At 40.1% G+C, this 24,580-nt stretch overlaps 1 protein-coding gene across 1 annotated transcript; it reads left to right on the forward strand.

The window, feature by feature from the left end:
• Positions 1–880: 880 nt before the first annotated feature.
• LOC113076272 (capping protein, Arp2/3 and myosin-I linker protein 3-like) lies at positions 881–15,738 on the forward strand (the record flags this gene model as incomplete). Its single annotated transcript, XM_026248932.1, has 15 exons — positions 881–891; positions 1,739–1,782; positions 1,865–1,941; positions 2,710–2,798; positions 3,033–3,127; positions 3,926–4,012; positions 5,637–5,746; positions 8,478–8,555; positions 8,801–8,877; positions 10,805–10,909; positions 11,865–11,934; positions 13,280–13,361; positions 13,496–13,592; positions 15,158–15,212; positions 15,566–15,738. Coding segments are annotated over exons 1-15 (1,250 nt in total), but the record flags the coding sequence as incomplete, so codon positions are not given.
• Between the last annotated feature and the right edge of the window lie 8,842 nt (positions 15,739–24,580).

Below are 24,580 nucleotides of genomic sequence, written 5' to 3' on the forward strand. Positions count from 1 at the left end.
AACAGGGACTTTAAACCTGCTGGACTTCAGTCACCTGGAAAGCGGGTATCCACAGATTTACATCTCATCTGGACATGTTCTGTATCTGCAACCTTTAATTGCTAGCCTTCATTTCCAGTGCTATCACTACATCCCACAGATTGGTGGTTTAAAAAGCTTCTTCATTTTGGACGCATTAATCTAATGATAACTCTTTGCTTTGTTAATAGCTTCATATTGACAGAGATTTGAATGCTATAACTGACACAGGCAATCTGATGTCAGCCACTGCTTTGAATGTGTGCTGAACTGGCACAGTAATAATATATTTAGCCTCTTTCCTGTGGCACCCTGCTGACTTCCTGCCCGGTTAGGGTCATGCTGTGTCTTTTCTACATCCCGTCCAATGGGTGTCTGGTTGCTTATCTGATTTCAGAACAGATTCTGTACCTTCTGCTGATGTTGGTCTGTGTTTGAAGTCTGATGGCTGGTTCATAACTCTCTTCCGGTTGAAACAGGAACAGTATATATATGACCTGTGGAAACAGACGTCAACTCTGCATACTCAAGCATACACAACCCTGCCACCTTTAAACACATAAAAAAGGAAATGCACTTAAAATTATACTCTGACTCTGAGAAATGATACGCTTCATTTAACACTTTACTCAAACACACTTTTTCTGGTGAGGATCAATGATGTGATTAAAATGCTGTTTACTAAAATATTATATTATATTATATTATATTATATTATATTATTATATTATATTATATTATATTATATTATATTATATTATATTATATATACTGTAGCAGGTCATTAGCTGGTGCAAGTAGGTTATAAGTTGGATCCCCATCTAAAATGTACCGAAAACCAGCATGATCACATTAAACTGCCATGACCATCTGGTACTGAGCTGGTTTGTTGCTGTTCCAAGATACTCTACCAGCTTGCACCAGCTAATGACCATCTTGGATTAGCTAATGACTAGCTCAGACTAGATACTAGCAACCATATTCCATATGCCATCTTGAGCTGGATTTTCCTTCAGGGAGAATACAGTCTTTCATCAGAAAATGATGTTCAAGTAACTAAGTGTGGTCACTGGCATATCTCTATGCAAGAAGGGTAAAGTTTCAAGATCAGGTATTTGCAAAAGAAGAATTTAATCAGCAAGTAAGCCTTGATAGTGCAAAGCATTTCAGATGCTGTTCTTTGGTTTCTTACTGTTTCACCAGTGGGCACACTTAGACTACTATCTAGATGCTGCGTCTGACTTGAGGATGTTATGTCATTGATTTTTAAGCATTTGTTCCATTAGAGCATCTAGAGGGAAAGAGACGAGTGGATGAGGTAGAGAGACTCTCATTTAGAAAGAGAGAACAGCTGAGTACACACCGCCTACAGTCTCACTACAGCGTCCAAACAGAGGAATGACGAAACTGCAAATGAGAACACAGCCATCAGCCTTACTCAACAGGAGAAACCCTTTTCATTTTCTTTCCCTCACCTTCTTTCTCTCCGTTCTCCATCTGAGTGCAGTAAGATCCACTCTGGCAATAGGTAAAAAGGTTTAGGCTCAGGGCCAACTTTAAAAGCTGTATCATAGACACATTGCGCATTAATTCACGGACCTGGCATCAGTTTTCCCATCGATCCACACTGTCCTCGTCTCTTCCTCTCCTGGCTTTTCTCTCAGGGAGCATTTATTGCCGAATCTATCATTTTTCTTGAATAATAACATCTCTATTTTAGTCTTGAGGAGAGCTTGCAATCTTATGAGGGCTTGCATGAGAAAAGTGAGAACGCTTCTGGTTGTTGCAGCACTTCACTGAAACAATTTGTTTAGATTTTTTCCTTCTGTTTCTCTTTTTGTCACAGGGACCCTTGCAGTGATCGTGGCGGCCATGGCGTATAACTCATGGTTCACCAAACTTTATTGCAAAGACTTTCGCATTGTAAATATAATTTTATGACCTTCTCGACCTCCACTGTGTTTTTGTTTGTTTCACTTACAAAAAAGTACTGTGGTATTAACAGGGTTATATCTACATGCTGCTTTGGAAACGAATTTGATAGTAATGCCATCATATTCTTTCTCAAGAATTCATTTCTTATTATTATCAATGTTTTTACAGCATTTGTAGCTTGGGGTGATTTTAAAGGGAGATTTTAAAAATAATAAATTCATGTTTTTATTCAGCAGGGATGCATTAAATTGATCAAAATGTATAATTTATTTCAAATAAATGCCTTTCTTTTCAACTCTATTCATTAAAGAACCCTGAACAAAATGTATGACATTTTACACAAAAATATCGAACAGCAAAAAACATGTTTTTCAACATTGATAATATTAAGAACCATTCTTAATAATTGAGCATTTATAATAAGTGATAACAATTAGCTTATTAGAATGATTTCTGAAGGATCATGTGACACTGAAAACTGAAGTCTCGGCTGCTATCACAGGAATAAATTACATTTTTAAATATATTAAATAGTAAACAGTTATTATAAATTGTATTAATATTTCACAATAGTACTGTTTTTACTGTATTTTTAATCAAATCAGCCCATTCCATACCTTTGACCGGTAGTGTATATAAAAATAGATCTTCCTGCCTGAAATCCGTGTCAATATGCATGAGATTACAGTCATTATGGTCGACGTTGAATTCTAGTGCTTTCCTCTTTTTTTCTCACCCTTTCTTTCTCACACGCAGAGTTCAGAGGTCGTAGAACAGATTGTGCACACTGTCAGTAAATCCAGCAGTCTGGAGGAGCTCACGCTAGAAAACGTGGGCCTTAAAGCGTGAGTAATAAATCTCTTTAGTGCTCCCTTTCTGTTATTCATCACTCTTACCACTTTACTCGCTTTCTTTTCATCGAAAAGTTCGTTTCTTGTTCTGTCACTGTCATTTTTCCCTTTATGCCGTTCCCAGTCTTATTCCCCTGCTACCTCTTTGCCTCCATATTTCATCTCTGTCCAAGGTGCAGTGCCTTGTATTGCTCTTCCGTTTCTACTCACTTTCTTTCTGTCATTTAGAGATTTCCCACAGAAAATGGCCACTGCCCTGTCAGAAAACCCAGCATCAGTCATACACTCCATTAACTTGGCCCACAATACACTGGACAACCAAGGTACATGCATCAAAGTCTCTCTTTTTCTACTATAGCTCTCTCTTCGCCTCCTCTCTGTCTATTTCCCTGCCTTTGTCTGTTTTTACACTTTCTGTATAAGCATGTGCATCTTCTATTTCTGTCTCTGAGTGGGTGTTTTTTTCCCCTCACTTTTCTCTGCTTTGCTGACTTATTTTGTTGCATCTGTTGCTGATTTGAAAGTGGGTTCTTTTAGATTTGTGTGTGTGTGTGTGCGTGCATTTTTTTCAATGTCATTTTGTATGTAATTTATAGTGTTTAGGTGGGCAAGTATTAGTAATGCTACCATTTATTTTTACATCTATAAATAGCATGAAAACAGGACCAGTAGTGCCATTTGAAGTGAACTTCACCGGGTATTCGGCTGTATTATATCCCATAGTTCTCAAGAACAGCATTTATTAAATCAACATTATAAATGGTTTAACAATCAATTAATGTGTGTGTGTGTGCTTGCTTGTCTGTGAGTGTGTTGGTCATGTATTTTATTTATAAATGTATACTTCTCCTTTTAAATAGCCTAGCTTTAGTATTATTATCTCCTTTTTTATCAGTAGCTTGTGATGGTAAAGCAGCTTCCTCAAAACTGGTATGCCCTCTATATGCATCAGTGTCAGAGTTTCCGACTGCCATCGTGTCTGACACATCATTGCTTGTCACATCACAAGCGTGCATTTGTGAAAGTGACTACAACAATGTCAGTGTTTGCCTGAAGGTGCATTCTATTTAATTTAGTCTATGACTGATCTAATGTGTTCATGAATGTGTATTTCCTTACAGGGGTGTCTAACCTTATCCAGCAGGTGTGTCGGCTCAGTAAAGGCTTGCGCCTGCTTAACCTCTCCAAGACCTCGCTCTCTTCAAAGGGTGTGTGCAGAAGCTATGTGTCCCTGGAGGTTTAGTGCCCTCTGCTGGTCAAGTCTATAAGAACTATCCCACAGTTACCATTCACTAGACGTCTGAACAAGTGTTAAATAGAAGTTCATGTGAGATCATATTTACAATTAGCCCTTGCAGGTAGATGCCAAAACTACACTAACTTTCTATAAATATAAAAATGTCAAATACTGGATTTTTATAATTAATAAATAATAATAATAAATATTTGTAGGCACAATTAAACAATGCAAATATATGTATACACAGATATATAGCTCTGTATTTTTATATTTATTAATATTATTATATTTTTTGAGCACTCTATATCTCAAAGATAGTTTTTTGTGTGCTTAGAATAACATAAAATACTTAAACTTAAAATAAAATTAAATATACACTTTTTTTACAATAGCAGATCTATCTAGCTTACACTGTTACACGATCTCTGTGTAGTATTTCAGGCTGTAAAATAACCATTCTCACTCCACTGATCTAGAATCAGCTTCCTGTTCTCTCTTAAATCAGTGAGATTATCGATAGATTAGTTGCATCTGACACTAGAGCTTCAGAGTCATGACCAAAGAGCCAGTCTTCTCTGGGAAAGCCCAGACTCAATTACCAGCATCCTTGGCTGGTTCCAGGCTTAGCGAAATCTCTGGTTTTCTCTTTCAATCAATACAGTTGTAAACCGAGTAGATAGAAGGATAGCCTTCTTACACGAGCCATGAATCAACATCCACTCAAAATAGCTCCCATTTTTACTCCCATTATTAATCTTTACTTTTAAAATGATTTGTGACAACTTCATTGCAGAAGTTTTAACTTTGAATACAGTACTTAGATGAACTTGTGCCATCAGAGAATACAACTCATTTCAAATTGAGATGTTTCATTTTGGCTGCCACATCCGGTTGGGATTTATAGCAAACTTTGAAGAAAAATCAGCATCCTATCAGCTGTAAAAACTGAATTTACACATCAAAAAAATGAACTACAGCTACCATAAAAGCAAAACCGAAGTCGACTGGATCATGAAAGGTTACAGTGTTTTCTTGATGAATAAATTCCTCCTTTTAGAGAGTGCAATGGGATGTTTTTGTTACTCCCTGGTGAGAAAGCATACTGGTTGAGTTCACTGGCAAGCTGCCACCTAACAGAGTAAGTTGAGTTATCTTTTTGTCTCATGCTACAAAATGCATTCACTTGCATTTTCTTCCTGTATTTAATAGAAACAAAATGAAATTCCACTCTGCTTACAGTGCATTGTGTGTTTAGAGGTTGTAAACAGTGGACTCCAAAAGTATGAGACCACATTGAAAATATAACAAAGTCACTGCCCAGATATGTACATTTTTTTCATTGGTTTGTACTTCTTTGTACTTATTTTTGCTTTCATTAAAGCTCAACATGCTTATTTTTCCATTCTCAAATTTTTCTAGAGAACATGATTTATTTTTCTTTTTTTTTTTTAATTTCTCTCAAGTTACTATGCAGGAGATTTAATTTGTAATGAAAAAAGTGTATTATTTAAAATATGCTAAATAGAAGCATTTTTCTCTAGTGGACTTTAAATTCCCTGTGTGATTCAGCCTTTCTTTATCTTTCTTCCCAGGTGTCACGTCTCTTTCTCAGGCCCTGTGCTCCAGTGATGACTACTCCAACTCTCTTCTTCATCTGGACCTGAGTAAGAACCCAGGGATTCTGTCTGGAGAGGATGCAACGGTTAGAACTTGCGTTTATCTCACTTTTGCTTCTAGTATTCTTTAATTAAGCTAATACTGTAGTTAAAGGAACACTCCACTATTTTTGAAAATAGGCACAATTTCCAACTCCTCTAGAGTTAAACAGTTGAGTTTTACCGTTTTTGAATCCATTCAGCCAATCACTGGGTCTGGTAGTAGCACTTTTAGCTGTCCGGCGTAATAATCAAGGAACTTTGCTGCCGTACCATGGGTGCAGCAGGTGCAGTGATATTACGCAGCGCCTGGAAATAGTCCCCAGCAACTCTGCTAGTGCTGCTACTAAACAAACTAGCTAGGGACTAATTTCAGGCGCTGCGCAATATCACTGCACCTGCTGCACCCATGGTACGGCAGCAAAGTTCCTTGATTATTACACCCAAATGAGAGTATAGTTCCTAGCCATATCAGCCTAGAAAATCGTTAACTTTTCATTTTCCGTCAGTCTTAGTACACAAACTACAGAAGAGTCAAGTTTTAAATATGAGAGATATCAAAACTCTTTGTTCAATTTTGAGCAAGATGCTAACGGTCTAATAAGAATCAATGATCTGTGCTAAGCTAAGCTAAAAGTGCTACCACCAGACCCAGAGATCAGCTGAATGGATTCAAAAGCAGTATAACTCAACTGAAGTTGGAAAGTGAGCTTTTTTTCAAAAATAGTGGAGTGTTCCTTTAAAGTTGTGGTGGAACTGTTTGCGCAGTATTGACAAGCAATGCGTTTAAGTTTAATGGTATCTAGCCTAGTTACAAACAACTCATAAATTAAACTGGTTAAATGTACATAACAAATACTAAAAATTTAGGTGCATTGGGGCCATTGTGAATTTAAATGAAGCTATTAGCGTTAAACAACATTTGAACATGTAAAGAACCTCTAAAAAGACAAAAAAACAAACAAAAAAACAATTGAAAATGTTATAATTTATAACTTATATATGTGAAAAACGGTTGAACAGCAGCATTAAATATAGATATTTATATATAATTATAAATGAATTGATAAAATATATATTTTCTATATATTCTATATATTCTAAAAAAAACTTTTTTTTTTTTTCAAAATGCAGTAAATCCATGATACTTTTTCCCCTCAAAATCCAATAAATCCATTGAATCAATATGTAAGTTTTTTTTTCATATTGGAACTGATGAAAATACACAATACAGTAATTTGATCCACATATGACAGCCTCTGAACTTGGTCAACACTAATTATATTATATCAATCAATAATTATATACAGGCACTGGACTACGAATACATTCATCAGTCATCGCTTCCAACATGATTTCAGCGGGTCATCTTGTTAATGCTATAAATGAATTATAAACGTTATAAACACACTAAATGGCTTTTAAAGTATGATTTTTGAAAACAGACTGCAGAATCCTGTCCCAAATTCATGAAGGGGGAATAGAAATGCACTGTCCGAGAGAAATGTGGTAACTATACTAAAAGTGATAGGTAATTCATTGCTTTCAACAAGTAGCCTTTAATGTCAAATCTGGGTATTGGAGTTTAATTTCGTCATAATTTTGTGGGCCACGGGATCCAAGAGGAACATGCAGGGTCACTAAAAACACATACATCGCATTGGAGCACTACACACTTTAATATACATATATGTTGTTCAGAAATGGTCTGTTTTAGAGCAAATATATAAAAATACAGATAAAGATACATGCAGGCACCATTCCAGAATCAAATCACTGAGGGTGCTTCTTAAATTACCAAGCCTTAATACACATCTATTTTGACATATTTTTGCCCCGTCCCCTGAAAACGGGGCAAAAATATGTATTCAGGGGCAAAACGTATTCAGATTCTAAATGGACTACAGCCAAAAAAGCATGCAATCTCATGTATTCGGTTTTAACACTATCTCACAAATTTCCATTATAGTCAATGTGCACTGCACAATTATTGTCTTATTTACATCATGTCAACACATCATGTCAACACATCGGTTGTTATAATGAGAGTATTTGCAAGCTTGTATCATTCAGCACTGAATAAAACTGCAGCGCTTTGAGTGGTGAGTGGATTCTGAATTAAGACACCTCTGATTGGCCACTGCGTTCAAGAAATCATCAGTTATGTCTATGATTGGCTACACAGATCAATGCTACAAAAAGTACAAAAACTCAAAACTGCACTGGAGTGTTTCACCAGTATCCTATTTTTTTTGCAGCCTCAACTGGGGGTCATCTTGCTTTCATTTGAGGGTGCTTAGCCCCTCCAGCACCCCACAGAACCATGCCTGGATACAAACAGCCGATTAAATGAAAATAATTAAATTTGTAATGACTATATCATACATTGATGCCAGAGGTTTTTCATAAAGCAATGGGTTACCGGTAGCCACATCGGTAGCGCTAGAGGACTCTTTTAGCACACACACATATATATATATATATATAGAGAGAGAGACACTTAAAACGCTAGAACTTAAATTTAGCATTTATATACATTAAAAAACAAGCTGTATATAATTTTAATGATTTTTTATAAAATCATTTGAATAATGAAAATTAGTTTGTGTCTGCTTATTCAGTTATAATAATAATAATAATAATAATAAATGCATTTTCTGTATTTAATTTCTGAGTTAAAAAACAGGAAAAAATGAATGGATGCAAAAGTACATGGACCGAACACAATACGCACATACACATGACTATTAAGAGCCTCAATACTCTTCTTCATTGTAGAATCTGTACCTGTTCCTGGCACAGCCGAACTGCCTGGTGCATCTGGACCTGTCAGGCACTGACTGTACCGTAGACTCTGTGAGTTGACAGTGTGTCTCATCCTTCTGAATTTGTTATTGCCTAACTGCTTTTTACTGCCCATGATTTATGCAATTGCACCCGGGACGCGGGACAACAATTTGTCTCTGATTTTATATTGATATTTCTGTCACATTTAATGGTCCTAAATTGCAGAATTATACTAATGTTCGTCATTGTTTTGCTTCACTTGCTCTCTATTTTTTCCTCTCTCTTTTTGACGTCCTCTTTCCATTTCCTCTCAGTTATTTGGAGCTCTGCTGCGGGGCTGCTGTGCCGATCTCTCCTACTTGAACCTGTCCAAAAACTCATTCTACCACAGGTGAGCTAAACTGCCTCCCACCAGCTCTTGCCTGATAAACTGTCACGTTTTAGGCCACCTGACAGGTGAGCTAAACTTGCCTGCTTCAACCACGCACGTCATCACAACTCTAACCAGCTTAGACTTTCTAACAAATCAAATCAACAAAACAAATCAGGTCTACTCATACTTTTTCTGATCAGCCGTCATCTTGGACTTGTTAGTAACCATAAAAGATCAGCTTGTACCAGCTGGATTCAGCTACCATCAGAGGCTGGTTTTAAATGGGTTTCCCAGCAGGGAAGAGTGCCTGCAGAGATACAATATGAGTTAAACTGGGACATGAGTGATCAGACAGAGCTGATGGACCTGCAAGGTTACACAGCTGGTAATACAGCCACAATAACAGAATCGGAAGAAAACATGTTTGTGTGGCAAGATTGTTTCCAAAAGTGAGCTGAATCTTTGGAAAAACAGCTCATAAATTAAGTAAAAAGTGTTTTTTATTCTAACAATAATCTAGTAGCTTTACAACAGAAGTATATGATATTGCAAGTTAACATGCATGTGCCTACATGCGAGAAGAAGCTGTAGGCTGAGGAGAAATACAGAAATGCAATGATCCATCTTCCTGTCTGACTCCCTCTGAACCCGAACAGCAATTCCATCTCCCCTCTTGGCACGTTAACGGCATTATGAGGAACTCTCTGAAAAATGAGGCTAATTTTAGCTGAACTTATTGTTCAGATTGGAAGGTTTCTTCATGCTTTGCACCTCCTGCAAATGTGTTTGTTCTTAATTTGGTTTGAATTTGCAGAGGGATAAATGTTGAGTCAAGAAGAGATCAACATTGCCCTTTTTTTTATCATTATCATTATTTAGGAAATGGTGCCTTTGGATTTGGTTTTCCAATGACTTCTTTTACTTTAGGCTTTTTAAACCAAATAAGGTGAACATTTAGTTTTTTTTTTTTGAAAAAGTATGCAAGCAAGGTCACGACAGCCAATTTTCTTTTGTGTTTTAATTTAGAAAAGCCTTTTGTTTTATGCCGTTTACCTCACGTTACTCTATGGAGACTTTCTTTTAATTTTCTTAAACTGATTCTAATGGAAAACTATTATAATGGAAAAACTATTCATCAGCATGCACAGAGTGCGCCCAAATCATGAAAAATCTTTAAATCACCAACTGAGAAATGCAGTCACACCGGCGTGATTGTGCTCAGTATACATAGCATGTACTGCAGGAATATTATAGAGTAGTATGTTAGCATGCCCTCTTTTTCCTAGCGCTAATTTAATCCTTTCCAAAAACTCCCACCTAAACTCCCACATTTGTGATCGTAAGTGCTCAGAAACATGCACACCCAAACACAGAACCACCGCACACATGGGCACCTCAGTGTGAGGTGTGTGGGCATGTGTGTGTGAGAAAATCTGGTTACGCCAGTGCCATGTGAGGACAGCAATGTAATTCTGTTTGAGCCGATAAGACAGAGAGCTCATGAATATTAAATGAGGAATGTTCCCTTAACACTCTCTGCTCTTGTTAACACATTTACATCACACATTCTTCCCTCTCTCTCTCTCTCTCTCTCTCTCTCTCTCTCGTAAATGATAATGTCACTGTCAAATGCAAAAATGTTATCGTGAACTGTCATGTTTTTAGCCTCCTAGTGTTTCTCACTCACTGTCTCTCTCTCTCTCTCTCTCTCTTTTTATCATTTTACCCATCTAATTCTGTCCCACTCGAATAATTGGTCCTGTGATAACTTGTTGACCGTTTTTAAAATGTTTAACACGTAATAGAGATACAAACTACTTATTTTCTAATAAGCCAGAGGGTATCCTTTTGAGCCATTGTTCTGGCATATTGCTCAGGGCTTTGTGAAGTGTAGTATGAAATGTTACAGATAAAAGTCTCCCCTTCTTGTCTGTCACGCTTTTAGGAAAGTGAGAGAGACACTTCCCTCCTTCCGTCAGTTCTTCAGTTCAGCATTCAGCCTCACTCACATCAGTCTGGCGTCTATGAAGATGCCTCCCGACGTGCTGAGGTGAGCCCAGTCGCCGTTTTGGCTTTTTGTGCTGCACTTAACCCTGGCTTAGCTAGTTTAATCTGGCTTTGTTGGTCTCCCAGCACGACCTAGTTTGTGTTTAGCTGGTTAGCCACGTGGTCTCTTAATCTGATCAATTCACAAGTGATCAAAACCTCTCTAAATCCAACAAACCAGCTTTTCACATTGTAGGAGTGAAGCTAACCACATTAGACTGGTTTAAGCTGTTTTCAGCTAGATGACATGATAACCCAGGGCATGTTAAGCCAGGATTTGGTAAAACACACTGTTCTCTACTGAACTTGAATCAATTAATTATCTCTACAATTCAGGTGCTGTATGTGCAATACTGTAGTTTACCCAAAAATGAAAATTCTGTCAAACCTCTTTTTCTCTTTTAAAATTCTGATTTATTTTTATAGTAAAGCACTTTGGATCAACTACAGTTGCCGTACAGTTGTGTTCTATAAATAAAATTTCCCTTGCCTCTCTCTTTAAGCACAGAAATCATTAGTTATCACTGCAGTTTTAAAAAATACACAGGTTTTTTATGTTTTTAAGATTTGAAGGGCTTGTTGAACAGAATCAACCGCATTCCCCCAAAAAGTGTCATGTTTTAGTGATCAATTTTGGAAAACATGCTTAGTTAAACAGGCCATTTTTATTATTATCATTTGAGGCCGTCACACCCAGCTAAACACCTGATTTTAGCACTCTTCTGTCAACAGCACCGGCCCACACCAGAGGAGTCGAGCTAATCTCTAAGCTCTTTTCCTCTTAATCCTTTAAGACCTGCGTAGAGCTTTGACGATGTCCATATAGACCTTTTCTGATTTGATTTAGTATAGAGATCAACCATGGAAGCACATAATAGAATGCTTAGTCTCTTCAATGAGGCATGTAATGCTGTCAGTAATGACGACGTCCCTGTGTTTGTTCACTGTCACTTCCACAGGGCTCTGTTCCTTGGGCTTTCATCCAATCCTCACATCACTGACCTACACCTGGACATCAGCGGCTGCGAGGTACTCCATCCCCCCATTGTGTACCTAAATCTGGCTTGAGCTCTTTCTCTCTGTTGGCTCTAGCCTCAATCCTCCAGTCTGTGGTCACTCTTCTGTGTGTACAGATAACTTGGCTACAGATTTAGCCAGACAGAAAACCTTTCAAGGTTTCCTTTTGAGAGTGCAATGTGTGTTTATCTCTGTGGGGTCTCCATTGCTTTATTTTGACCTCACAAAATCATTTTATTCGTTCTCGGTGGGATCATATAATTAACTATTTTAACAGCTGCTTTCCAATCTCTGGACTGTGGATTTGAAAATAATTAAGTGTAGAGCTTTGTATAGAGAAGACCGGGGCTAGTTGTCAGACTATGCAGTACAGTATCTTAGCAACTAGGTTTTTTCCATAAATGCTTAGTCTCTATATCAGTATATTTAGTATATTGGTTTCAGATCAGGGATTTATATTTTATATTATTTATTAATTATAATTTATAATGGTATACTCTTTGGGGGTGTTATTTTTTACGTTTGCTGTTTCATAAAGTGTTTTTTATTTAGCCTAATAAACATTTTAATAATAATAAAAAAAGATCTTCAATGCAGTGCAAGTAGCTTTGGATAAAAGCAGCTGCAAAATGCATAAAATGTAAATGGTAAATGGTGACAACTTGCCCCACATAGTTTTTTCCTTCAAATTAACGATGTAACTGTTTAGGAGCTTTTTTGTAACATTTCCAGTGATATAGTTTTCTTGATATAACTGTTATAAAGTTTTGGCTGCACTATTATTTAGTAAAAGTAAGGAATAATAAACCCTAAATCCTAGTCCAAAAGTGCAGCTTTGTCCAGTATGCACTGTAAAAAGTGATAAATGTGCAAAGCAAAAAAGTAAATACTATATTAAATGGAGAGTATGGAAAGTATTAAAGTTAACACCTCGCAATTCTGGGTCTATATCTCACAATTCTGATTTGCGAGGGGGAAAAGTCAGAATTGTGAGATAATAGTCAGAACTGTGTAATTGTAGATACTGTAAAAAGTTGCAATTATCTTTTTTTTTAGGTTTTTCTATCCCTTGGCAGAAACAAGCATCCATAGTTTAAATATGAAAATTCATAAAATGTATTTATTTGGCAGAAACAACCATGTACTAAAGTCTATTTTGTCAATTCCCTCTGAATCAAACCTATAACCTTGGTGCTTCTACCAACATGCTCATTCAGTGGAGCTATTGAAAGAATACGAGTGCATGCTAGTATAAATTAAACATGTTAGAGGCTTTGAGTGTTCACTCTCTCTATCTACCCCGTGTGCCCGTCTTTCCCTATCTCTTTTTCATTCTCTCCGTTCGTCTGCCTCTCAGCTCAGGTCTGCTGGAGCAGGGATAATACAGGACCTGTTCCCCAGAGTCTCCTGCATCAGCACACTGGACATCTCAGACAACGGTGAGACATCTGACTGAATAAATGAAAGGAAGCTTTTGTCTGCTCCCATCGACCTTCAGCAAGTCTCTTTCCCCTCAGTTGCATTTGCTTCAGTCGCTATTGACTCTGCCTGTACCTTTCTGTGTTCATTTCAGGGCTGGATGCTGATCTCTTCTGTGTCATTCCTGCCTTCTCCAGACACCCGTCCCTCAAACACCTGCTGCTGGGCAAGAACTTTAATATCAAGGGCAGGTACTTGTTCCCAGACTGAGAGAGACAAACATCACAGAGCAGACAGTGATATATGTATACATTTATTTGTTTGGCAGAAGCGTGTATCCAAAGTGACTTACAAACAAGCATTTAGACTGCGGGGCCAGGCTGCCTGAAGCAGTTTGAAGATAAGTGCCTTGCTTAAAGGTTCGATACATCTTTATTCTCTGTCGGCAGCATCTGTGGCATGCCGTGAATTACCAAAAAAACTAGAAATGTGTTTACGGTTGTGCACTTACAATGGAAGCCTGGCAGGCAAACGGGTAATGTGAAACTCTTAGTCAAAGCACTTACATGACTTTTACAGTAAAAGTATTATTTGAGCTGTCTAAATGGTCTAAATTGTCAATTTGAAAAGGGACAAGCTTTCTAGGATGGTGGAAATAGATTTTTGACAATATGACACTTTGACACACACACACACACACATATACTGTATATATACACACACACACATATATATTAATATTTATTTACACACATTAATATGTATGTACACTACTATTCAAAAGTTCAATGGTCAGTTTAAGAAATAGCAAAGATGCATTAAATTAATCAAAAGTGACAGTAAAGAAATGAGTTACAAACTATTTTTTACCTTTTCCACAAAACTGTTAAGAAGCAACATTGATAATTTACAATGAAAACATTAATACTAAGAATTTAATATAATTCATTCAAAATATGCCAAATTAATTTCTTTTATACTAACAAATGACTGTAAAACATTTTGCAGTGATTCATGGTGTTATCTGTGGAATTGTTATTTTTTTTAAGTTGACTGACATTTTTTTGATTTTCAAACATTTCTTTGCTTCAAAACAAAGTTTGGAATGTTGGAATTGTCTTGAGGCTGGTTTGTTTGATTCATAGGTCTTTATTGAAAACAAATTTTCTATAAAAATATTTCCAGAATTAAAACGGCTGAAAAAGGGCTGTCACTGTTTCGCTCTATTCTGATTATATGCTAATGATGTCATTCCTGTGGATGGAGTTTAATTCATGTAAACATTTACATTTATCCATTTGGCAGACACTTACAGTGCATTCAGGCTATACAATTTATTTTTCATTTTTTTATCACTATGTGTGTTTCCTGGGAATTGAACCCACTACCTTTTGCGCTGCTAAAGCAATGCTCTACCACCAAATAAACACTACATTATGTAATCAGTACATTATGGCTGTTAGGTCATGTTCCTACACCTCAAAATAATTTTTCATTTGATCAGTTTTTATTAATATTATTAGAAATAATGTTCTGTGATAATCAACAGCATAGAGTAGATAGAGCTTCTGTAGAGTACACAGATTAACAGATATCCACTCTGAGACAGGCAGTTGAGGTAAGAGTTGAGGTAAGCCGGTTGGAAAAATCTGTGAAACCGTCTGCAGTCACAAACTGAATGTAGGAGGCTCTCAGGGAGGCAGAGAAGGGACTGGGGAGAGGTGTGTGAAGTCTCATTAATCTTGGAGTTGATGGCGTTTATGCAGTAGGTGTGTGTCTGAGTGTGTGAAAGTCCTGTTATTTCCTGTGCTTGCAGGGTTCTGGATGAGGTTCTGCAGAAACTAGTGCATCTTGTGCAGGAGGAAGAGTGTGTGAGTGTTTCTCAAGTGCATAAACACACATACACATGGACATAACACTTTGTCTCCTGTACGCACTTTACACACGTTCTGAATTCACACTCACTCACACACAGAGAGAGAGAGTACAAAATCAGAGTGTATTTCAGTGATTCATTTGTCTGTCCTTCCTTCACTCTCTCTCCTTTCTTTCTAATCTCTCTCCTTCAGGGCACATAGTCCTCTCACAGCAGATATTGCCTTGCTTGATGAATTATTAAGCACTGTTTTTACAGATCACAGACATTGCAAACTCACACACACACATCTCTCTCTCTCTCTCTCTCTCTCTCACTCTCTCTCTCGCTGCTCCTCTTTCCTGACAGACCCTGCAGAGCTTGTCTCTGGCTGACTCCAGGCTGCGTTCGAGGGGCACGGTGCTTGTGAATGCCCTCGGCAGCAACGCCTGCCTGAAGAAGGTGGATTTGAGTGGGAATGGGCTCGATGACACAGGAGCAAAGATGCTTAGTAAAGCTCTGCAGATCAACACCACACTTAGGTATTCTGTCATAGGGAGAACAGTGTAACAACAATGAGTTTTACGTAGTAATTAACTCAAATGATATATAGGGAATTTGAATAATTAATCAGGAATATGATTAATATAGCTCTCAGGTGACAGTTACATTTAAATTTATTGATTATGAAAAATAGCTCAATTGCCTATACTAATAACTAATCACAGGGCACTGTAACTTACTCATTAATATGTCAATATTACATTCTTCATATCAATTATTGTGATATCTCTTACTGTAAATTACTGCAAATCAAACCGTGGTATGTCCAGCAAACCACTGTAGACCTATCAATTTTCAATAAAGTTATCACGCCTTATAATTCAAGGAAAAGTATTCTCTGGCCATGAAAATATTATCCTATCCTTATGATAAATTTAGTTTCTAAATTTAAAGCTTGTAGCTAAAGACCAAAACATTTCAGTGACTTGTAATGTGAGTGGGGTGGAGTCCCAGCCAATCATTTTATATATGGGTTTTTAATAATTCAACTAGTAATACATCAAACTACAAATCACACAGAGTAAATATGCGTACGAAAATACAGACAATAAACATTTACAAGACATAACGGAATCCAAATAAAAGAGAGAGAGAGAGAGAGAGAGAGAGAGAGAGAGAGAGAGAGAAGTGGAGAAAGCGAGAGAGATCACAGAATGAGCTCAGGTATGAAAATCAGTCAGTAAACCTTAGTGAAACCAACAACGAATCAAATAATAGCGACACTTTAAAGCAGCATTTAAATCTCCATAGAGAAAGTGATACTTGCAAAAGTGTCCCATGTGAGTGGCGTGAGATCGGCGTCGAGCTTGTGAGCTTTGCGCGCTGTTCCCGTTGAAACAGCCATGTGCCATGAAACGGAGGCCATGTGACGCGCGTGCACGCTGCGCTTGGCGTGAGCGTGGAGCACGTGGTCCTTTGTTCTGTCCTCGCGCGGTATTTGAAAGGTTCAACAAACATTGTTCCAGAATTCGTCTTCCTTGCGTGGAGAGGCGAATAGTTGAATAAACTTAGTAAAGAAAAGAAAACGAAACAACGAAAATGAAAGTTTCTAAAGGAGCCATTAAAATGGCTTTTTCTCTCAGCCCCTGTGCTGAGGGGGTTTGCGCTATGAGCGCGGCCTATGGCCGCGCGGAAGCAACGTTGGAGAGCAGCGTGTCCGAGAACAGAGAATGAGAAGAAGAGCAGAAGAGAGGGTGGACCTTGTTTGGTCAATTCTTATAGCTTGAAATAGTTCACGCCCATTTTCGAGGGAGCATCCAATGAATGTCCGCGATCTGAAGCGGAGGGAAAGTTCCTTTGTCTCGGTTGAGACAACCCCCTGATGATTTAGGGCCTGTCCGATTTCATCAGGAATATTAAAGCAAGTTCATTATTCCAGATTAAATACAATTTTCATTACTTTGCTCTAGATAAATGGGTCTGTCAAAGCATGACGATTAGAACAAGACTAGACATAATATATATATGACCAAAGATCTAATTTTTAGATCGAATTACACATTTAAAGATTTGTTTAACACATGATAACACTGCAGATGTTGGGAAACATCTAAATGTACCAAAAGGGAATACGTAATACATTTATAAAACATGAAAACAGAAAGTTAATGAATACATTCCATAGAATGCATTGTTCAAAAGAAGCCAGTGACTTGGCTTCTCTCCTGTCCTGTGTGGTCGTAAAATTTTACGAGCTACCAAGGAGTGTGGGGGTTGCAGAACATTTCTTTTTTTGAGAAAGTTAAAGTGAGGAGAGACATTTCCTAAAGTATGAGCTTGCAACTTATACTCTTCACATAACAAGGATTAACCATTTTATGCAATCCAAAAACATAATTAAAATACATATTAATAATAAAATGAAAGTAAGGAACTTATACGAAAGGTTTCCTCTTGTGTATGTTGGATGTGGTTGGTTTAGTGTCTCCTTTGAGGCTCGCCCACGTGACTTTGGAATTTCTTGTCGTAAATAACTGTCACTCAAGGCAGGATGTATTAGAGTCAGGATTCATTAATATGGGACAGATGGCTGAAATACCATCAGCTCATTAGTGTTACATCTCCCCCTTTTCCGTCGGATGAAGTCCCTGTGTGGACATCATCGGACGGCAATCATCACTATGGGCAGATGAAAGGTGAATCATGACGGCAGGTGGTTCAAGATGGCAGGTGGTTCCTGGAGCTGAGGATTCAGCTTGATGAGGTTCGGTGTTGTCTTTGACTTGGCACCCCCTCTTCCGGGGATTCCATCGGAGACCTCCAGCCACAGTTGTCGTGAGTTCGGCTGTAGAGGTTTGCATCTCGTTGAATATCCTGTATAGGATGAAGGTCACGCCAAGAGTCAGGGCGGGACCAATGACAGTGGAGATACCCGTGCAGTGTCGGCAGCAGTCCAGGCTAGGACCGCAGATGACTGGTTCAGAATGGGCTGTCAAGACAGTGCTTGGAGGGCTGTGTCGACAGGAGTAATGTCAATGTGTTGGGTGGTATCCTTCAGTACTTGGTCAAGCAGGTTGGCGCGGGTGGCGGTGTCATGCTGGTTGTAGGTCAGCGTAGCTGAGCGCACAGGAGTGTTGACGAGCCATTTGTTACCCACAATCTCTGCTTGCGTTTCTGTGACTTGTGTAAGAGGCTTGGCTTCGGCAGGGCAGCGCGTATCGCTGACCCAGGGTTGCAGCTCGCAGATTCCTTCAGAGTTGTGTCTGAGGAAGGGTTTGCTAAGGCCGAGATAATGAATGTCTTTTGGACAAAGTACACATGGGCATGTTTGAGGCCAGGTACAGTTGTGTGTCGCTGTCGTGGTAGGCCACCACATTTGGAATGTGCGTCTTGATGTGGGTGTTGCTTTTTCCAAAACCTGACACTGACAATGTCTTTAGGTCTGTAGACTTGGCTTGACTCGCTGATGGCTTGGTTCAGGAGCGCATTCACTTCTCTCTGTTTGGGGTTGACGTGCCGTAGGAAGGCGCTATCCAGAGAGTTGGCCAGGTGTATTTGTAGCAGGTCAGCTGGCATGGCGATGGCGTAAGACAGCACAGTTGACACAAGGCTTAAAGGTGTCATGTATGGTGGGGTTTTACTCGTGGTTAGGCTGTTCATTGGAGGAGCTAACCCCCCACAGCATGGTCTGTTGTTAACGCTGTAAACAGCTGAGTCTTGGTAAAGTTCTTCTGGAAGACAGTAAACAGTGGTTCAAGGAGTTTACAGTCTGGTTCGCTGCATTGACACTGGACATAACAATGTTAAACATTCTGGCGGCAGCAGCGGCTCTAAGCAAAGCTCCCGGGAACTGTTTGGGAGCGGTGGTGGTGTCCACTTAACTCCATTTGTGTAACAGTCACTTTCTCATGTTGGCTGAACATGTGTTTGACCTCGGCCTCAGTGTGAGTGAGGGAGTCCTCTCTCCATCGGAACCTTGTACAGCTGTACAGCTGTTCCGTTACAGTGCTGGGGTAGTGTGTCCTGTCATCGGTGATCAGGAGTCTCAGCGGTTTTCTCGGTGGCAGCTGTCCTCTCTTTGGCTGACAGCACGGCACGGCAAACCACAGCGGCATCCTGGTACAGATAATAGGGAGAGAGAGAGAGGAAAGGGGAGAAAGAAACAAACGAGGGCTGTCTTTGGTTGGACAGGGCAGCCTCTTTGCTTAGTGGGCGGCGACTGGGTTTAGCTCGCCCTTGCCCATGTTTTGCCACATCTTGCTGCTGGCATGACGCTTGACTCAGTGTTTTGTCAGTGGGCTCTGGTGCTGCGTGGTGCAGCACATGCTGCGTCATGGAAATATATTGGCAATATCCCCCTTTTGCTCCGTGGCATTACACGCCCTGGCATTGTGATGTCAGACGGTGCACAACCCACAATATTGTCTGTGCACGCAGCATGGTTTGTGTATCATGCAGTGGTCTGTGGCATTGGTTGTCAGTGACGGTAGACTGGTTGCCAGGGTGGATGGAGGGGTCTGAGAGGTGGTAAAGCAAAGTCATTATCAAGGTTTCAGAAGCCCGCATGTCCGCTATGTTGGTCTGTGTAGACAACGGAGCCTGCGTAAGCGATTCTGAGGTAGGCAGTTTAGCTAGTAAAGTTCTTGTGCTGTGTGTATCACTTCAACTTGAATGTGGGTGGGTGGGTTGGGGAGTGACCACAGAATGTTGTTTAGTGTGCCAGTTTTGGCAAGGGTGTCAGTGTGATCTTTAAAGTCCTCGTCTAGACTTGGTAACTTCGAGTGTCCTTTTACCTTCTTCCAGTACACGATCACATTGTGTGTTTTTGTGATGTTATCACATTGCTGGAACAGGTGTTGGTGTTTGACATGCTTTGTTGTTTGCAAGTGTGAGTCCGAGTTCCACACATTCAGGTGAGGATTGGAAGAAACCCAGCGTGTGGTGTAAGGTTTGAACACATTGCAGGTTAAGCCGAACAGCGACCCCTTTGGTGTAAGTTGGTACCACCGTACCCTGTTTGTTGACTAAGGTACAGAGGCTTGAACTTGAGCTTGTCGTAAGGGTGTTGTACTCATGGCTGGCTGCTGGGGTTCCCGTGACCTCTGTGACCTGACCGTCTGGCTCTAGCAACCTGTGTGGCTGGAGAGAAAGAAGTTCTCGCACTTGAGCAAAGTCTTTTAGCTGTTTGAAGTTCAGAAAAGGGTCAAAGTGTTCTAGCAGGTCTTTGTTGATGAGGAATGTATGAGTGTTCATTTGGTGGGACATACATGGGATGTATTAGACTCATCGGAACGAATGTCAGGTGAATGGAAACAACCTGTTCAAACTGGATGTCATTCTGTCTGTGCGCCTGTACATTCAGTTCATAAGTTTGAGGTGTAAGAGTTCGATCTTGTCTCTTAGCTTCAAATTGGAGTCTTTTGAAAAGGTGAGATGGGATCACCGTCAGGTTAAATCCTGTGTCGATCAGGTCTTTCCCTGCTGACTCCTTTTCGGTCCACCCCCTTTTTGACAAGGCTGCCCAGGAATGTTGGCATCAGGGGCAGGTGTGACGATCGGTGGGTGGTGAGGACCGGTCTTGTGTAGCTCACTGCGAAGGCAGGTAGTCAAAACAGCATTTTCTGGTACCTTGTGTTTGTGGTACCTGGTGTGAGGACCTGTGCTGTCTCGTTCAGGGTGTGCAGCTGTTGACTGTGGAGCTTGGGTGTTGCTGTCACCTTGGTGCTGTGACAGTTAGCTCTGTGGTCTGTAGATGACGGGCAGTGTTCTGGGTGCTTGGCTCATCTTCCTTGTGAGTTTCATGTGAAGAAGCACTTTCAGCACCCTCAGGATCTCTGCTGTCTCAGACGTGGCTGCACTGTGTTGCCCTCTGCTGGCTTGGAACGGTATTGACTCTCTGTAAAAATGTCTGTGACTGTGGTGTTGTAGGGCGCCATCTAGGGTTAACTCCAAGCAGTGGCTCAGAGACAGAGACTTTGGGTTTTTTTCACAGTCTTTTCACAAATAGTCTTTTGCTTGGTGCAAGCTTTGTGGGCTAAGTTCCGTAATCCTTGTGTAATCCTGTTACGGGGACAACGCTGGGACTCTGAGATGAAAACTCCAACTGGCATGTAGGTTTAGGAGGAACAGAGTTTTTAAGTTGACATTCCTGTTCCATACTGGTTCGTTGCATGCTCCGACGTAGGCTTTTCGTAGCTGACTACAGAAAGTCTGTGGGTTTTCAAATCGGCCCTGTTTGAGGTCCATAGCAATAAGGAGCCCATGGTCTGGGTTTGGATCAGAGAATTCAAGGATCAAAGTCTGTAGCGGTTGCTGGTAGCACGCTTTGACAGTCTCTGGTTGACGATCCAGAAAACACTGCACATCACGGCTGGACGTGATTTTTAACAGGTACAATGTGTTCACATCTGTCACGTTGGCGACAGTTTGCAAATGAAAGTCAATGGCTTGTAAAGAAGCATGAAACGTCATGTCCTCCCTGCAGGATCTGGATTGAATGTAGAGATGCTCTGGCTAGCTTGTGAAGTTCTCTGTGAGCAGTGCAGGGTTTAGTGACATGCCGTTCTCTGGAAGGGTTCTCTCCCCTCCGTTGTTGACAGGTGTTCTTGTAAGCTGGCTGGTGATTTCGTTAGAAGTGAGCTTACACCCCCTTTTTCAGCTCTGGGTTCTTGGCTGAAAGGGTTGGAGTGGCGGCCCGGGAGAAATTTTGTGGTGTGCGTTTCTCCGATCCAGCCACTCTGTAATCTGTGAGATTGTCTCAGTTCTGTGTGAACAGTGTCAAGTTCATCTTGGAGCTTGTCTCTCTGCAGAGTAAGCTTGTTGAATTTAGCTCGGGCCGCTTGCAAGTGTGTTTTGCAGGCCCAGGTTTTATAGTCTCTTTCTTTCAGTTCAGTCTCTGCTCTTTTTAGGAGAGCGTCACCTTGCTGGAGTTTTTTGTTGAGTTCTTTTCTGGCTTCTCTCTCCAGCTGTTCTCTTTGATCTGTGTCGAGGCGAAGATCTTGCAGGGCATTGTGAAGTCTTTCAACTCCTTTCTGTAGCTCTGGATCTGTGTCGTCCTCTTTCTCGCGCTGGTTCTGGGTCTCGAGGAGGAGCTGATCAAGATGACTCTGGGTTGGGGCCTGGTCCTTCCAGGCCTCCTCCGCGATGTTGCTCCGTTCACTGAGCCGTGCCTGGGCGACGAGAATGTGAACTAGGCTTCCGAAGATCCTGGCGAGTTCTCTGTAGTAGTCGCTTTGGTTTGGATCGCGTGCCATCAGTTCATCTAGCTCGGTGTCTAGTTGCTCTGGGTGCTGCAGGTTACTGGCGTCCTTGGGCAGGAAGGGGGTCGTCACTGCTTTCAACCATGTCGAGAGGTGGCCCCCGTGGACTGCTGGACTGGATGCCTGGAACATCCTGATTCTCTGTCGGTGAGAGAAGCACAGCACACACACAAAAAGACCAATGCAAGTTCGTTCTACGTTTAACGAGCTATATTCATACGGGCTGTGCCGTTTATGAGAATTTTGGGGCTGACTGATGCAAACAGTCAGACAGTTAAGTAGCCAATTAACTTGGGTCAACGAAGGACCTGAAATGGAGATTTGACAGGCAGTAGCCTAGCGGGTCGTGTGATGACACCGGCTGCTGGTGTCGCTCTACTATTTAACTTCGTTGGTGGCTCCAGGTTACTGTCTCTATGTGAAATGAAAGAAACAAATCACAACAGAACAGAGGGTAGAAAAAGATCAAAGTGAAACACAACACTTGAAATGAGATGAAAACAATAGAAACACAATGTGTTAGTGAGAATAAGGAGGCCTAAGCCTACTGCTAGGTTTTAAGATAGGGCCAACAGGTGAGTGGGCTATCTGGGTAGGAAACCTAGAAATATGGTGTGGCTTAAAGAAGCAAAAGGGTCAGAACACTTAAAATATATCCGGGGGAATATCTAATATTCTGTGGCTTATAATAAGTGGATAGGTTTTATCACTTGGTTCACCTGGTTGAATTGAAGTCATTCAGGTGGGAACCAGTGGCTTGGTCAACCTCCCCGGTGCTCCCCAAACACTCAACCGCAGTGTCCCCGGTCCTCCGTTACTCTGGCGTGGCGCCGTCTCGAACGGCTTGTGACTTTTAGCACAACCTTTGGAGTGCCAAAATTGCTGATGTCTCTTGAGACAAGAGGAACCGAGTTTCACTCGCAGCCAGTATCGGTAACACCGGTCGGGCAGCCTTGCTCACTGGAAACCTGAGATGACTGTCCAATCACCAAGGGAGTTCTACAATCAAATACACAAAGGATGAACAAAGGAAACTTAAAGTTAATTAAGGTTTGGTTTGTTTAACATCAATTGAGTAACTATATGTAGAGAGGAAAGGTAACAGCTTTACCTAATCATGATAAAACAAAACAAAGGAATTATGATAATAATGGTAATTATCAAAATAACCTAAGTCAAAAGAGAGAAGAAAAATAAACATCAAATAAAAAAAAAAAAAAACAGGAATGAAACAAGAGAGAAGGAGTAGCTGGTTTTCACCACAAGGGGGGGAAAGTACTGCTTCTCTGTCTTTAACCTGCTGAGCAGAAAACTTAATTCAAATTAAAAATTCAAAACTGGTTTAAATCAAAATTAAAATAAGCATGTAAGAATTAAAAGGAAAATCTGAATAATATCCTATAATAACCCATGATAGCTTGTAAGTTATCATTAATAATTATGAAATTAATCAAACAGGGTGAGATTAATCAAAAAGGGTAAAAGTGGACATGCAATTCAAAACAGAATGGAAAAGACAGAGGTCTGTTAGTCGATTTAACAGGAGACTGCCACTAGATGGCTTACCTTCTAAGTGGGTCAATCAGTAGTTGACCTGAAACATCTAGATTTCCACTATTAAACAATTACATTTTAATTCAAATCATGTTTGAACCAAACTCAAAGTAAATGTAAACAGTCAAAGGCAGGGAAAATTCTTTTGTTTCCCTGTAATAATATTCGCACGAGCAAAGCTGTAAATGCAAATAATTATCGAGAATTTAAACATCTAATTCAATACATCACAGGGGATTAGAAATTAGCAATCAGAGCGCATTATCTGAAACGGCCACGGGATGGCGACTTTGCACTCATGCAAGCTGGAATCAGAAAGCAGGGCGTAACCTGAAATTTCTGAACCACGCTTTCCCTCTGGTGTTTAGATAGCGGAATTACAATTTCAATATGACTAGAATCTAATCTGTGCGTTTGTCAGGCTGATTTTCTGCATCAAAAATCACAAGTAACAAACAGAAAGTTTTAAATTCTGTGGTGCTATATACTTCACAAGAGTGTAAGGACAGGATTCGTTCACTGCCCAGAACACAAATGTGAAAAACAGGAATTTTTACCTGTTGACATC

The sequence above is a fragment of the Carassius auratus genome, unplaced genomic scaffold (assembly GCF_003368295.1).
Source record: "Carassius auratus strain Wakin unplaced genomic scaffold, ASM336829v1 scaf_tig00019540, whole genome shotgun sequence".
Taxonomy (NCBI): domain Eukaryota; kingdom Metazoa; phylum Chordata; class Actinopteri; order Cypriniformes; family Cyprinidae; genus Carassius; species Carassius auratus.